We start from the raw sequence: 16,839 nt of genomic DNA, 5'->3' as shown, positions 1-16,839 counted from the left end.
ACACTCCCCTTCATTGACTGACACCGATTTGGCGCAAACACAAGGTAAACACATACTAAACAACATCTGTTTCTATGGCAATTATATTCTGACATAATATGTTTTCTATAGGTCAATTAATTCTAGTCTACGTTATTCTTTAGCACATACCTACCTGCCTGATACTCTATATTCTACCCATTTCCGGTGAAACAATAATGATATTTCGGGCAGGCCATCGATCAATTTCGATCCTCTATCCCATTTGCATAAAATCGATTTATACCAATTTGGTTGCAAAAGAGTATTTTAAACATGCTAGTCTTATTTTTAAGGCATAAGGTAGTATAATATTAAAAGCAATAATAAGTAAGTTGTCAAATAGGGATAACAAATTTATACAATTGTAACACAAAAAGTAACTTCTACCCGATATTTCTTACCGACATTTTGATTCCAAAGTATAATTTTTGAATCAGTTTATAAACAACGGAACGGAACGTACAAAGGAACGTTCCAATTTGTACGCCGGATATCTCCTACCTAGCAGGAAATATCAGCCGGGGAAGATATCTGATTTTCGGTAAGAAAGAGTCAAACTCTGGTTTACCATTACAGTTTGAACCTTCTCTTTGCATAGTCTTGTTTAATAACTTTATTATTAAAATAAAATTTAATTCAATATATTAACTCAAAGTTGCGCTACACAATATCTTGATAGCTGGTTATTGATGGTTAGTGGATATAATTGATTTAAATCTAAAGAACATTTTATATAATATCAACTATTTATATGAGATAATGTATTATGTTAATTCATGTAGTAAAGACCATAGTTACAAAATATAAACTTGACGTAAAAGTTAGTGACAAATGGCAACTAAAAAGTAAGCTGACGCACGGGCCCACTGCGCAGGGTAGTGAGTTAATTCAAAGCGCGAGTTTCGATGCGCAGCTAACTGTTACCATAGCTCTTCATTCCTGCAGTCTGTCGTACAAGACACTCGGGCGCAAACGCATCAATCGAACGGACCAACGCGTTTAATTATTATTATTTACATAAATATAAATTACATAAACAGTAGTTATCTTCCTTAAGGAACTGTATGTTAAATAAACTAGTGATCTTTTAGTTTCACTCTAAGATGAGATGTAATGTTTTAAAAGTATCAGCTAGGATTGATTTAAATTGAGATGCGGATCTTCCTGAAGACTACAGCCAGCCAGCCTACATGAATCTAAGCATTAAGGTAATTAAAGTCTACTTTCAAACATAGATTTATTTTTAAACCGTTTAAGGTAGCGAATTGTAATATGTAATATTATAAAGTATATACATTTTTGGGAGTTCTTGACCATTTTCAGTTAAATTTAAAAAATTATAATTAACCATATTATTTAAAGTTGTTCCGATCATGTATTATATTATTTAAATCTACTCATAGTTTATGAAACATTTCTACGTTAACAATTAGTTGTAAACATTCATATTTTACGATTCCTTTTTTAAATCCCTAAGAGTACCATACTGAATAGTACAAAGCCTACAATTTATTATTGTTTTGTTTGTTACTCTATTTGATTAAGACCAATTTATGTATTTTCTATCAATTAAAGCGTTAATAAAGAAAGTACTCACTACGAATATACACGTATAGATTACAATAATTGTGCCATTATTTTAGGGCAAACCCCTATTTCAATATCTATATGGGCTAAGATTGCAAAATTACAATGACTATTCTGGTAGCACCATACTCAAATTATGTAGAAATTACAATTTACAGACAATCTAGTCCGAGACTTAATACTAATTGACTCCCATTTTTCTAAAGCGAGTATCTATAGATAGAAACATATAAAAATATGCATTTTTTTGTCACAGCTCACGCCGTCTCGACATTCAGAGTAGACTGTGACACTGAGACACTGTACCTACTAAGCGACAAGTATATCTTATCATTAATAGTGTCATAACATTAGACCAGACTAGAAAGTGTACCTCAACAAAACTTCCTAACTAATTGAAAACCAGTATTTTGTCTCGTTTGCACTATGTTACTATGGTACTATTTTATTCGATATAAAATGCGAAATCGAGCACAATGCATTTCATTACTAATATTAAATTTAATATTACAATATTAGTATTGTTGTACTGTCTCTCAATTATATAAGAAAAATATTTTTTTAAATCGAGTCTTTGCATTCAAATGCCTCACCCAAAAAAAACATTTTAATCAGGGATTACATCGTTGAGTACACTACTCACTGCAATCAAGGCCTGCTTCATGGCTTATACACAATTTCATTTCTGAACTTCTACAGGTAATGCGAGGTGGAATATCAATATGCCTGCTCATCAGCACTCTGTCGCTCGCGCCTGTGCTCGGTAGCAGAGCCTGCGAGCGTGGAAGAACCTGGTGGCATCGCGAGAATGGCGTCTGTATGCCATGCACTCGCTGCGACCCTCGCCGCCTCGCTGTCAAATATCCCTGTGAAGTACACAGGGATACTATATGCCAGCCTTTATACGAGGTCCGCATATGGCCTTTCAACACACCCCGAAAGGAGGACTCAAACGCGAGTGACACAAGTGATTACGAATATTATGAATACGCGGACTACGGTGAAGTGACTGAGAGTGATGATATCGTGTGGGACGTACAGACGTCCACCTTGACCCTGGCTGTTAGTGGATGTGTAGTTTTCTTTGTGGTGGTGCTGACTTTATCCTTCTACCATGCTCGGCAGTGGCGCGCGCTCAAACAAGCTCTTAAGTCAGGTGAGAATGGCCAAATAATTATTGATATATTGATGATGATGAAGTTGACTTCCGCTGAGGAAAGTTTCTCTTCGAATCGTTTAAGTACCAACAAAACGTTTTATGTATTTCTTTTACCTATTGAGGTAACGGCGGTTTTTGTGTGCATTTCATTATACCGAAATAGAATTGTGATGTTTGTAGTCGTTTCAGATTATACGGTTATGCATTATCACTGAAAATATTTTGATATACTGTAAATACAAACTTGTTTGTTTCAATAACGTCTTTATTCTATGGTAAAAATAATCACGTGAATGTCAAAGTTATTCCACTTCTTGACATCACAGGTCTAGTGTGATTAAAAAGGACTTATTGCTAGTGCAGGTCAGTCTTAGTGTTACGTAGTAATAAGTGAAAAACTAGAACAAGAATTCTTCCCCTTACTAGAGACTAAGTGTTATTGGACACTTTCTTATGTTAAATATCCTTATTAGTAGATCTAGAAAGCTAGATCTCAATGTGCCATGATGTCTCAATGAAGAGACAATGATAAAAAAAAATATTATACAATTCACTATACAGGCTATATACAACACACATAGAATAATATAGGTAGATTGTTAAATGAAAGTTAAGAAAAATGTTTTCGAAACATTCATTGATTCATTATCGTCTTAAAATGCGAGTCACAAATGCTCTACCCTAAAAGGCCAGTAACGGACCTATAGATCTTCTGATAATATGAATGTTTGTAGCCTGTGGTAGCCATTGTTACCTACAAGGTATTATTACTTAACACATTTTATATAAAATAGAAATACATTTTGTGCCAAATCGAACAAACTATTCTATTTGCAAAATTTTTACCTATATACTTCTCTATTCGCCCCAGTGGGAACACAATTTGAAAGAAAGAGATAAAATAATTCCTAGTATACTGAACCGCGCCATTTCTATTCTATATAAATTGACATATTCCTATTTTTATCTGTGGTAGCGTCCGCTTTAGCGTTTGCATTTTGGCGCCATAGATATTCGACGAAAATAACTCGCAATTTTTTACCAAGCTACGTTGAGACGAGACTTATTCGACCTAATACGCATTATGTATAAACCTAAAACTAATAACCTTAATAAAGAAGTGTATTTAATTGAACATAAATAAATTTGAAGAAATAAAAATACATAAATAACATCAAAACCATATGATAGGTTATATTTTCGTACTGTGTCATTTAAAACATTTTCTATTTTGACATGAATTATACTATAAATATATGATAATATAAATATTATTTATTCCTGTATCTACTTCATGAACGTTTACGTTTAATTCGTACATTTCAGATGTGCACGATTTATCAGCTAAGCTGAAATTGATGGAATCAGGGGAAACACGGGCCGAGCCTATCGTTCCCAGTGACCACATCTACTGCAATATTCACATGGGCAAAGATGCTTTACTTGGTAAGTGTTTGCAGTGATCTACTTAAATAATTTTCTGTGTTTTCATATTTTTTCCTAATTATTTAAAGAATCGGTATGAATATTTAATTACGAGATATCACCACAGTATGAAATAAAGAGCATAATAGACGAAGGAATTTTAACAGGGGAAATATTTGAAGTTATGTTTGCTATAAAAAAGCAAAATTTGGAAAGAGATTCCATAGGTAGAACAAATGTTTACAGGTAGAAACCGGAACAATCCAAACATACAGTATTTTTACTTAGAACCGTTGCTCTCTTTAGTCGCGTTCTTCATTACTGAAGGTCGTGTTGGTGTTGTATATCTTTCTCCATTCCTTCTGTATTCACGACGCCAAAGCCAGTGTGCCTAAGGCCTGTCTGAAGGCAGGGGATCCTCCTCGGGGTCTTTTGCTTTCCACTATACCGGTCGGCTTCTCTAAGCTTCTTCAACTTATCGGGTCCTTTGCGTGCTATATGTCCAAAGACGTTTAGGATCCTTTTGTAAGAAAGACTCACTCAAAGTGGTCACTTGTAATTGTCTGGGAGTTGACAAATCAGTCTTTTTGTTGTCCCAAAATCCTAGATCCCAACTTCAACACCACATATCCTTTCGGAAGCTCGCACAGTCCAAGTTGCGCCCCGAATAAGATTATCACTAGTGATTTAACCAATCCGATAACCGCTAACCACAGAACTAATTCATAGACTACAGAAATTATAATAATAATCTTTTTGGAACGTCAATGTCTTTTATCTTAACTAGACAGGTCACACACGATACACTGGCGTCGTAAAATGTTTAAAGAACTTTTTTATCATTAAAAAAAGTATTTTATTTACATGAGAAACTTAATATATACGAACGAGATACAAGACGCCGTCAGCCGTCACTGACTGACACAACTTCAGTCTAATAGGCTCATTCCGATATGTATCTTTAATGCCCTTTGAATGAATTAAACGCGGTAATATTACGAATTTTAGACGGTAATCGATAAAATAATTGCACACCCTCATACTTAATAGACTTCTTCAAATCGGTTCGGCTTCGGCAAGCTAAGCAAAATTTGATCCACCTTTTAAATTATACATACATTTTTTATATAAAAACGTGGTCTTAATAAGTACATTCCGTTCTAAATAAAATATAACAAGAGAAAGTGCAATAACCTACACGTTATGGCATTCCTACGCCTAACGAACGATGAGGATACCAAAAAAGAAATCCTAAAAAGGAATGTTTATGTGTTACAGTCATAACTTTCTTTAAAGGCATACCTGGCTACACGTCTAGTCAGACTTTTACGCTTTACGGAGAAATATAGTTTGATATAAAAAATCCTAAGAATGTTTTGTTTAAAACAATTTATTTCTTTGGTGAATATTTATTTTTCGAATCCGAGTTTGAAATTGCTTGTGCATTTTTTATTAATAAATATACTTCTACCCGAAGAGCTAATAGCCAATGCGATAATTAAATATAGTGTAACTTTGTACTATTCTCTTAAAAATTTTTTAAGGGAAGTTAAAGTTAGACGCAATATCAATACTAAATATAGATAACTTATAATGTTCTTAACGTACCTAAATATATAGTAATAATGTTATTGGATAATATTTTTTGTAGTGGCGTTGGAAAAAATTACCGTCACATTTTCGGTTACGCGTCACATTTTTCCGTTACGCGCCATCTTTTCTTGTGCCCACCACGGTTGATTCGAAAAGATTCGAAGCCATTAATAACAAAAATATATAACAACGATAACAATGATAGTAATAAATCTATTACAATTAATGAAATTCTGTAATAATCTTAGTAGTAATAAGGTAAAATGAAATAATTGTATTATTTGTATTCATGTCTATGGTAATAAAAGCTTTTTGTTAAACATTATTTCCAATTTCTGTCAAGTTGCATATAGTAGATCATTTTTTCAAGGCCATAAAGAAGTTTCACTTCTTACGTGTGTACACGCTCAAATTTTATTTATTTATCACGTCTTCCTCAGCATTTTTTTTTAAATTAATGAATTTAGTATAGTTTTGCTTTGTTAATGAAGAAAAAAAGCTTAAAATGATATTTTATTTGGTCGGGTTCCTATAGTTTTGATATCGGCTTATAAAACACTTTTTTGTCATTTTATTATGTATACGGAAACAATTCTAAAACATATTTACTTACATTATACAATTAATATATACTGGGACAATTCAAAAACTTATTTCTATCAGGTACAGACACGCAAAAAACGCTAAAAGCAGACTGTAATGGTTGTTAGTTGCACTTTTTGTTCGTAATTCCTAGGTCATTCAATCCCATTGCATTGTTTTTATAGTTAGGTTCTGAAATTGTTAAGCCTGATTTACAAATGAAACATTTTTAAGGGTTCATGAAAGCTTGCAACCTTATTTTATAATATATTGTACAATAAACAATAAAAAAGTATAGGACAAATATTGTCACCGACCACAGATTAGTATGGACCATTACATATATTAAAATAATATAACTAGCATATAGTAGCAGCGATGGTCGTGCGCGACTCTCAATAGGTAGTCGATTCGATCTCGGCTGTGCACCAATGGACTCTCAATGTGCGAATCTAACACTCGTTCGTACAGTGAAGAAACCGGCATATATCAGGTCAACCACGTGAGTCAGACAGAAAGCTTTTTATGAAATAGAAGCTTAGGGTTATAGCGCCTCTGGATTATTAGTTAAATATTAGTAAGCTCTTATTTTAAATTTTACTAAGCGCGCGATATGCCTTAAGTTTTGATTATACACAAAAAATCACACACTAACATAATTTTCCTAGAATTAACGTACTATACTGACGTGAACTTTGAAAACACGACGGGGTAAACAAACAGAAAACTCAGCTATGCTAGTTCCAAGGAAGATATATATTGGCCTATTTATTTCATATCCGATCTAATTTAAGATGATTTATTGAACGACCCGATAACTGACGAAGAACAATGTTGGCTAGCACAGTAGTAATTGGGTGGCCATAATATATATTTATTAATGTATATATAGAGAAGATACATGCAAGCATTGAAGCTTAAATAGAAATGGGCTGGTCATGTAACAATAGATAGATTGAATACCTGGACAATAGATGGAAAAAATACAACACAGTGAAGTGGAGGGACCACGGGGGAAAGAAAGAGTGGGCTGGCCCAAAAAATATTAATAGCAGTAAAAGACTGGCAGACTATTAGTAAAGATACAGTAATCTGGAAATGGTTGGAGGCCTGTACCCAAGAGGGGTCCATATCCACAGAGGAATAACATTTTGCTATAAGTAAATACTAAGACAGTAGACAAAAAAGCCTTTATTATTATTATTTTATATTCAGGGTTTGCAAGGAATATTTTTAAGAGGCACGGAAGATTATTCAACCCATAGGGTCTTCAACCGGTTCAACAACTTCTTCCTACCTATTTAAAGACGTTTCTAGAACAATCCTTGGTATAGAACAACTTTCGAAATTTAACTAGAAGTAAATAATTTATAATTTTTGAGCAGTGTTGGTCTAGTGGCTTCAGCGTGCAGCTGAGGTCGTAGGTTCGATCCCCGGCTATGCACTAATAGGCTTTCTTTCTATGTGCGCATTTAAACTTTGCTCGAACGGTGACGGAAAACATCGTGAGGAAACCGGCTTGCCTTACACCCAAAAAGTAGACGGCGTGCGTCAGGCACAGAAAGCTGATCACCTACTTGCCTGTTACATTAACAAATGATCATGGCCCAGACCTAAAAAAGGTTGTAGCAGCAATGTTTTTTTTAAATAATTTATTAAGTATAGCAATACGGGGAGGAAATGCTGCCAGCATAATGGTACACAACCACAGGTACCAAACACAAACTATTAAATTTGATTTAATTTTCTATTTAATATTTTTTAATTATTATTACTATGTAGGGTTAGAATATTATAAATGTACATTTGTTAGAAATAAATTATAATTATTAAAGAAAGCAATATGAACTTTATCAGTATGTTACGGGACTTACAATCATGATTATACGTTTAATATACCACTAGTTCTCTTCCGGTGTTATATGAGTAGAGATATATATACGGTGGGTTCATTTATTAATTCTCACGACTTTGCTATATTCTTGATAAAAGCTAATATGATAGAATTTTGGTCACGTTTGCATACAGTGTTTTATTATAACCACCCCGTAAATGATAAGGATGATTTGATTAGGTATGATCGTAAAAATATTTGTTAATTTATTTATGAACTAGTGGACCCCACAGAGTTCGTTCTGTCAAAAAGATTTGAAATGTGGCAGTTTTTAGTTCCTACCAATTTTATAATCGGCGCAAAAAAATCTTATGGCAGAACTATCACCGTGATGATAGGCCGATGTGTGAGGTTCAGCTCGGGTAACCAAATTATCTTCGTTTCCACGAACTTTGGCCACTCTTCTGTGACTCACTAAAAAACCCCGACTGGGATGTCTGCTGGAGGGCTTCTAAGAGGCGAACTTAGGGTTCAAACCTGATAGGAAAATAATCTTAAAAGTGACAAATATTTAAAAATTGTGTGCCTCATAGATATATTTTCCTATTAGTATGTATTCAAATAATTTTGCTCAGATAGGGAAACTAAATTAATAATTCAAAAATTACATTGCTTAGACATCAGTGAGTGCTTGTAATTTAATATGAACTTTATTGAATAACAATAAAGTTCAAATTGACTCTACATTTTATTTACAAAACGTTTGTATGGGTAAAAGAAAAGGGCAGGTTTCCCGAAAATTATTCAAATTTTTCTCGCCGTAAAAACCATCCATCAGACTTCAACGAACATTTAAAAAAAAGAATTGGTACAATTGTTCCAGGCGTAGTAGAGTTATGCGCTTTCCAATCATTTTTATATTATAGATAGAGGTTAAGAATGTTGTCAATTAGGTTTAAAACTTTACAGTTGGCCACAGTTGACAGGCAACTGTTGTTTCTGATAACTGTCAATGTGCTGAACTGTCATACTTTGTAAAGCGCAATGCCTAACTTAATGTCATAACCGAATGATCTAAAAACTGTAACAGTATTCAAACATTGACGTAAAAATAGTCGCGCCAAATTGTAAAATTTCTTCTTCGGGGATTTTTAGTTTAGAAAAAAGGTCTAACGTTGATAAGAATTGCTCTTCAACATGTAATCTCACTTTGGACATTTAACGTCGATAAAAATTTATGATTTACGACTGCGTAATTGTTAGACTCCTGTCCACTTAATAAGTTTATTTAATAGATAAATAAAATAAGACCTTTTCAACATTAACAATTATTCATAAAACACTAATACATTTTCACCATCACTGTTTTGTCTAAAGTACTTACTGTCTTTCTGATAATTTGTCAGATTTTAATGCAATTAGATTTCTATAAATAAATACAGACAACTCGATACAGTTAATAGTTATAGTAATTTGTAATGCAAGCATTGCCACCGAGCACTTCCGCTGTTGAGGTTTTCACTCGGCCCGCCGGGAAGACTCTTCCTGCTCCTCGATTTTTGACCACAATAAAATATAAATATCGCTCCTAAATTGGTTAGGTCGTTGAACTGTTTATTTATAAAGATTCTGTGAATTCCCGCTTAAATGGTCAGCATATAAGAGAGCCTTTATTGACAACAGTAATGTTCGAATTAGTAATACAGTGCTTTTTACGTAATAATTAAAAAATATTTTATAATACAAAAGAAATCGGAAAATATTAAATATAACTGAGAAATTGGGATAGTTTGATAAAGTTGGAATTTTAATAAATAAGTTGGATTCTTTTTTATTCGTTTTTATTTTTAGGTTTTAAGAATATCTAGAAATATTTTAGTTATATAAGGTAAATAATCCAAAGGGTTTACCTCCGTCGTTATAAGGTATCAAATGCATTATTTTGCCCCCCCTTAGGAATTAATTTAGAGTCTAGACTTAAGGCTAAGTATAGCTGACACATTTCATGTATGTATTTGACATTGGACGATTTCTTAGTCTAGTAATAATAATATGCGAAGCTGAAACCAAAATCATTACAATGTTGGTTTAATTCAAAATACTTTTTCTATAACGAGAACTAGAGCCCCAAATGTCTCTTTTAGTAAGTCTCGTACAATTCTATTCATACAGTGAGGTTTGCGTGCCTAAAATGCCTAACAAACGGTTTAATTTCTTTGTAATCCTTGTTTATTTATAGTCTGGCCAGAAATGTTCCATTTATATAAACCAGAATAAACAGAAATGCTATAGCAATGAACTCGGTGAAGTTACCTATTTATTATTCAACAGAGAACATACATATATCGTGGGATAAGGTAGCTCTGAGCAGACTCCATTATGAAAGATATGAAAATTATTGGAACTTGAGTGCGATTTCTTAATATAAGTAGAATTGTTTGTTACCACATTCTAATATTTTATTTAATCAACTGTCTTGTGTCTGCATAGTCAAAAATAATAGAAGCAGTAAAGTCATTTATTAATTTAGTGTAATGTTAGATACGTAAAATATACAGTTATAATTCAAATAAATTTTATCTAACTAACAAAAATAAAAATAAATCAATAGCGCCTTTTTAGGTCTGGGACTCTGATTTCTACATCAGTTTCATGATCATTTGTTAATCTAATAGACAAGTAGGTCATCAGACTTCTGTGCCTGACGCAAGCCGTCGACTTTTTGGGTCTAAGGCTAGCCGTTAGAGCGATGTTAAATACGCACATAGAAACAAAGTCCATTGGTGCACGGTTTAGGGTCGACCCTACGACCTCAGGGAAGAGAGTCTCACGCTGAAGCCACTAGGCCAACACTGCTCTAATCTAACATAAATGCCTTTTGAATTAATAAACTAACCTACTAAAGCTAAAACAGAACAGTTTCTATGCTCGGTTTCACCTTTCAAATAATATTAGTAGTACACAAAACGGAAGCTTATGAATCTTGACACATTAAGTTACTAAAAAAATTTAACAATTTATAAATATGGACGGATGTAGGTAAAAACGTGCGTCATGGCCCGCCCCATTTCTCTCAGGAAATGAGCCGAAAGCTTCCTTCAAGATGTTTGCGTAGTCAATAATAGAATCAACTACACTTCGTTTAATATCGATCTATCGAGAGTTAAGTCGTTATGTTTTAGATGGTGTATTGTGAATAACATTGAAGATTTATGAGAATTTCGTTTCTTGGTTATTGTTTTTGTACTGAATGACAGATGTGTTTTCGTATCGAAATCCTCTCAATGAATATACTTGTATTCTTTAGTCAAAGATATTTGTTTCTGCATATTCTGTAGTAATCATTAATTCTTAATAGACGTAACCAAAACTCCAGTGTAGATTTTGTCTCTTTTCGTCACTGAGGTTATGATGGAAAGGACAGATCAGTAATTTGTTAAAACAGTGTAACTGGACTTATTTAGTTTTTATCAATCAGTCTTGGTTGTTAGTCAAATATTATTTACTATTGTTGAAGTGTGTTTTGTTTCTTCTGATTATATACCTACATTGAAGCTTCATATATATAAACTTTGATAAATATTAAGTTTCAATTTTAATAATTAATTAAACAGTTACCTATGATCGTCGGTTTAGCGTTTTAAATACATAATTAACGTGCTTTATCCTGGTAGTTCCTTCAACTTTAGTGAAGCACGGTTTCCATGACAACACGCTACTCAATAAACACGTCTCTGCATAATTGCTAATTCACTGGTGAATTTCCCTTCCTTTTGGGTCACGGAAGTGCTGCGATACGATCCTCTTAACATGCGAATCATACACAGTTTATTGTGTGTGATTGTTATGGAATTATGTTGATATCAACAAGGTGGCAACTCCCAAAAATTAAATATGTATTTTGTTCTATATTTTATTCATATATCTATATATTGTAAAAATAAATAATTGGAATATGAACTTAAAATTGGTAATGAAAAACTTTAAAAAGTTTGCTCCATTTAATGCTGGCATTATTTTCATGCTGTATTGCTAAACTTATTTAGATATTACATATAAAGATTATAAGTCGGTATATATAAGCGCTGTTGTATATTATATAGAGAATTATCTTATGATATTTTCTCATAATAAGAAAGATATTTCAATAAAAATAATTCCTTAACTTTTACTTGAGGTATTTTAAACGACATTCTTCTAGGGAATAAAGTAGGGAAATAATGGCACCGCAACATGCTGTAAATATACCGCGTATATAACCATATACCAAAAAACAAACTTTTAGGTCTGGGCCTCAGATTTGTATATCTGTGATCATTTGTTTCTTTTATAAAAGACAAGCAGATGATCAGGCTTCTGTGCCTGAAACGCCATCGACCTTTATATATAAGCCATGCCGTTAACTGCTCACTTAGAAAGAAAATCCATTGGTGTATAGTCGGTCTTCGAACCTACGATCAAGCCTAAGCTGCCACCAGGCCGCTCGTATTTTTGTTTTCATAATCACTGGTTCAATTGAATACAATTTAGTATTAAAAACGTTTACAAAAAAAAACGTTCATTAACTCTAAAGCATCTACATGTCATATCATCATACTTAGGTATAATTGTATATTAATTAAACCGGCTTCGTAAGTTACATACCAGACTAATCAAACATCTCAACCGATTGATACTGCGCAACCGTATAATTTTATTTTCTAAGCACGCGTTGGTACCTATCCATGCTACAATAATATTGTGATAATAATGAACACGTTCGATCCTATTTAAGTAACTACAAACGTGTATAATGTACTCTGTATCTAGAGCTACAACTCAGTGAAGTTGCATACAAGTATAGAAGGCTTTTACTAAGAATTACCGAGTAAGGTATACATAAATGAATACATGCTACTTTAAAGCGTAAACTTTAGTGACGTGATTTGACTGTACATAGTTGATGCTTTAATCAAATGTGGTAGAAAAGGCTGGTTGTGTAGAAGTAGTAGTAGAAGTTCGCAATTCGCGTTCTTCGCTGTCTGCGTTTAAAAAAACAAATGAGATAATTATACTACTCCCATATATCGAAAACTAATAAATTTTCTTTGCTTGCCGTTAAGTCTCGTCACTGAATCTTAAACCAGTAGCCATAATCTTCTCAAGACCTTGAAGTTCAAAAGTGGTATAGAGTTTATTGCCAGTGCAGTGCCAGATAATATAACATACCGACATATTACACATTATGCCCTAAAATAGAAGTGGCATTGGACGGTGCATACAGCAATATACGCAGATAATAAGGTGGACTTTAAAGACGAGAAAGTGGAAGGGGAAGAACGAAAAGAGGGTGCCAAAAGAGTTGGATAGAAGAAATACAAGCGTTAATAGGAATGAAGAAAGAAAGCCATGGCCAGAGGTTATTTGTATAAAGCTGGAGAAGGCCTTTACCCGTGCAGGGGTTCCATCAACGGTGCTGAAGGGTGCTAGGATATTAAGATAACAAGAAACAAATGTACATAACAAATCTAAGTATATTCCACTTTTGTAATAATTGGAAATTATACAACCTTTAATAAAAATGATTATTAGTACCGACATAGTATTGTCTTTTGTTAAAATAGCTTTTACACATTAAGAAAAACACTTTTTAAACGGATTAAAGCTATGTATTATTATCAATGTATCCGTGACCACGTACTCTGAAAAGCACGCGAAACGTCGGAAAAAATTAAAATTTACATTTATGTAAATAATTATAAGTTTTTAATAATAATACATAGCTTTAATCCGTTCCAAAAAGTGTTTTTCTTAGTACCGACATATTGTTACTTTTCATATATCTCTCTCTAAATTTCTGCTAAAACGTCTTATCGACTTTATAACATTGCGCTATTGTGTTCAATACGTGTACACGACTAGGCTTCGTATTGAATACAAATGTATTAATCTCAAATTTCACACAACTTTTACCTGCGCCGGCTTTATAGACAGTAAATCACGATGGTCGTGGGTCGTTGTAAGTGTGAGGTATCAATGATTGAGCAAGCGATATGGGAGGTCGCTGCCCTAACAGAAATTGTATTATTTAGATTATGTAATGCGTAATAATCATTTGCTTTGGTACGTAGGAAATAAGTATAATAAAATGTACGAAAAATTATTGTTTATATAATATATCTTAATATTAAAATTTACATCATCGTTTGCAACATCTATGTCACGAATATATGAATAGATTATAGATTCCCAGTTATTTGCCTGAATGGATTGTAATAACTGAAAGCATTATTATAGAATTATGTACTGCTTATAATAATTTACTTTAATACGTATTATATAAGTTTAGTAAGACGTTTATACAAAAACTCATTGTTTATATAATACATTAAAAATTGACATTTATTCGTATATTACGAATAAAAATGAACAGCTTATTTTAATTTCCCAGTCTGGACTAAAGAAGTTTTAAACTTGAAATGTTGGCAGTTGATTCATTTCATGATCCTGTTAAGAAGGGTTTTAAATAATTCACCCTCATTTCATAAAAACCCCGTTATAGAATTGAATCGCAATTAATAGCTACTTTCAGAACATTCCTTATATAAGTAGGTACACTCATTCCCAATTGAAAAATAATACTATTTTAGCAACCTTGCAGTGTTAGTTATTTACTATTATTATTTCCTTTTGTCATGTTATATTCCTATATAATTGCTATTTTTGTATTTACATTGTATATTCGCGGACTGGGACCCATGCGCCTTCTTTGATACAAGAAATCCCCACGGCAATCCCTGCTGCGAATTGCGGACTCGGCTGTGAGGAAGTTGCATGGTTAACAAATTTTTATAAGTGATTGTGTGTCCTCCTTTTAACACGTGCTGATGTATGAGAGCATGAATAAATAACAAACTAAATACTTAAAACAAATCTGTTTAAAGCAACAGATAATTACATAACTTGGCTGCATTGTACGTAGTTATCCAATTAGGAGCTATACATTTCATTACGAGTAGTCTCATGTGGTTTGATGAATGGCCCTTGAAGATCGATCATAACATGAGAAATGTCTGCATACAATAATATAATATAATGAAAGGTGTTATTTTATATAATTTACTATAATAATAATACTTATAAAATCTGTTACGAATTGACATCGTTTTTAAACAGAACTAGAATGAATAAAGATCTGTTATCTTTCTGACATTTGATAATAATTAACCGAAACGCAATATCTGTCAAAGTTTACACAACATGCGATTGTGTAGATATGTAAAACTCTTCATATTTCGTTTGTTCTAGTAATTTCTAATGATGTATGCATTATTTCATGATACGTACATAAATAAGAAATTCTACCCCTTGTACGATATTGTAATTTGTAGCTGCATCATTTTTATTAAGATTTTAACAGGTCACAGGCGTTAGACTGATTTATTGCGCAAATTGTCTCAGTTCGTAAATAACTTTTAAATAGTCTCGCATCCAGACGAATAGTGGGCACATGAAGGTTAAATTATATACTGTTTGTTTAGATGTTTCCTGGAAATCCAGACTGAAATAGGCATCTCTCGCACGTTCCCGATAATCTTGCCAATATCGTGATGTTTATAAACAACGCTGGTTATAGCGACTATATATACATATGTTGTTCGAAAAGTTTTCCTAGTTCCTTATCATTAGTTATTGGGACATAGGAAATCACGACCAGAGCAAGCTAACGCGCTTGTACTCCCTGTGTCGTTGATTGTGTTTATATGAAATCCCCAGTTTGATTTCTGCTATAAAGTATCTTTTGGTTTGACCAAAATTGCTGTTAACGTGTATTTGAAAAAAACTATCAGTTCAGCAGCTCCTAAAAAATCCTCAGCAGTGTGTATTTTTTTATATATATTAAAACATTAGTACAATTCTCGGGTTAGAACATAGTATCTAAATTCTACTTAGACGCAACTGTACAATGATATGCTGTGAGCAGCTGCGATCCATTTACAATTCCGTATGCAAGCACGCACGCCATAAATTCAAATGTAGCCACAAACCGCAATTAGCATTGACTCTGTGGAACTTTTTATATTGCGATCGTTGACGTAATGCAATTCTCAATGCATAATGTTTTGTACCGACTTTACAAAGGCTTTGTATTCGACTCTTAGGTCTAGGTCTAAAACATTAGGAATCTAAAGCATATTCCTACAATTTTATTATAGACATATATTAATTGTTCTTGTACGAAAAATGAGCGATTTTTTTGTTGTTTCAGGTCCACCTCCAGCTAAAGGCGGGAACGTGTACACTCAAGAAAAACACTGAATTACCATCGAATCGACAAAATCCGTTTGGAAGTACAAAGTCTGAAAACCTCGCACGACATTGGAATTGTTAATACATATTTATAAACCTACTGTTTAGGATAGAATAACATAGTTAGTTAATTAAACATTTACAATACATAATATGTGTTTCTGTTACAAAAGATCAACATATCCACTGTTATAGTTTAATTTAAGCTAAATGCATATTAAAAATATTTAAAATTATTTTAGGAGATTGCCCGTATTATCGTTTTTAGGGACCTTCGTAGATAATTCTTTGGACCAAGAACTAAAACAATGTACGAAGTAAACAATACATATTAATACAAATTAAGCAA

General features: G+C 32.9%; 1 protein-coding gene across 1 annotated transcript; it reads left to right on the top strand.

Moving 5' to 3' along the window:
- The first annotated feature begins 889 nt into the window (after nt 1–889).
- On the top strand, nt 890–16,642 carry LOC123712521 (tumor necrosis factor receptor superfamily member wengen). The gene is made up of 4 exons (XM_045665654.1): nt 890–1,229; nt 2,308–2,764; nt 4,094–4,213; nt 16,450–16,642. The coding sequence occupies exons 1-4, from the start codon at nt 1,212–1,214 to the stop codon at nt 16,497–16,499; spliced, it is 645 nt and encodes a 214-aa protein (XP_045521610.1). The 5' UTR covers nt 890–1,211; the 3' UTR covers nt 16,500–16,642.
- Nucleotides 16,643–16,839: the final 197 nt, after the last annotated feature.

The sequence above is a fragment of the Pieris brassicae genome, chromosome 7 (genome assembly GCF_905147105.1).
Source record: "Pieris brassicae chromosome 7, ilPieBrab1.1, whole genome shotgun sequence".
Taxonomy (NCBI): domain Eukaryota; kingdom Metazoa; phylum Arthropoda; class Insecta; order Lepidoptera; family Pieridae; genus Pieris; species Pieris brassicae.
Note: the sequence above shows the minus strand (reverse complement) of the source record. Positions and strands in the feature narration are given on the sequence as shown.

What these genes read in the sequence shown, in the direction of transcription:
- LOC123712521 (XM_045665654.1), top strand. An exon ending in CAAACAAGCTCTTAAGTCAG is followed by an intron (nt 2,765 to 4,093) that starts GTGAGAATGGCC and finishes CGTACATTTCAG; the next exon opens with ATGTGCACGATTTATCAGCT. An exon ending in GGGCAAAGATGCTTTACTTG is followed by an intron (nt 4,214 to 16,449) that starts GTAAGTGTTTGC and finishes TTGTTGTTTCAG; the next exon opens with GTCCACCTCCAGCTAAAGGC.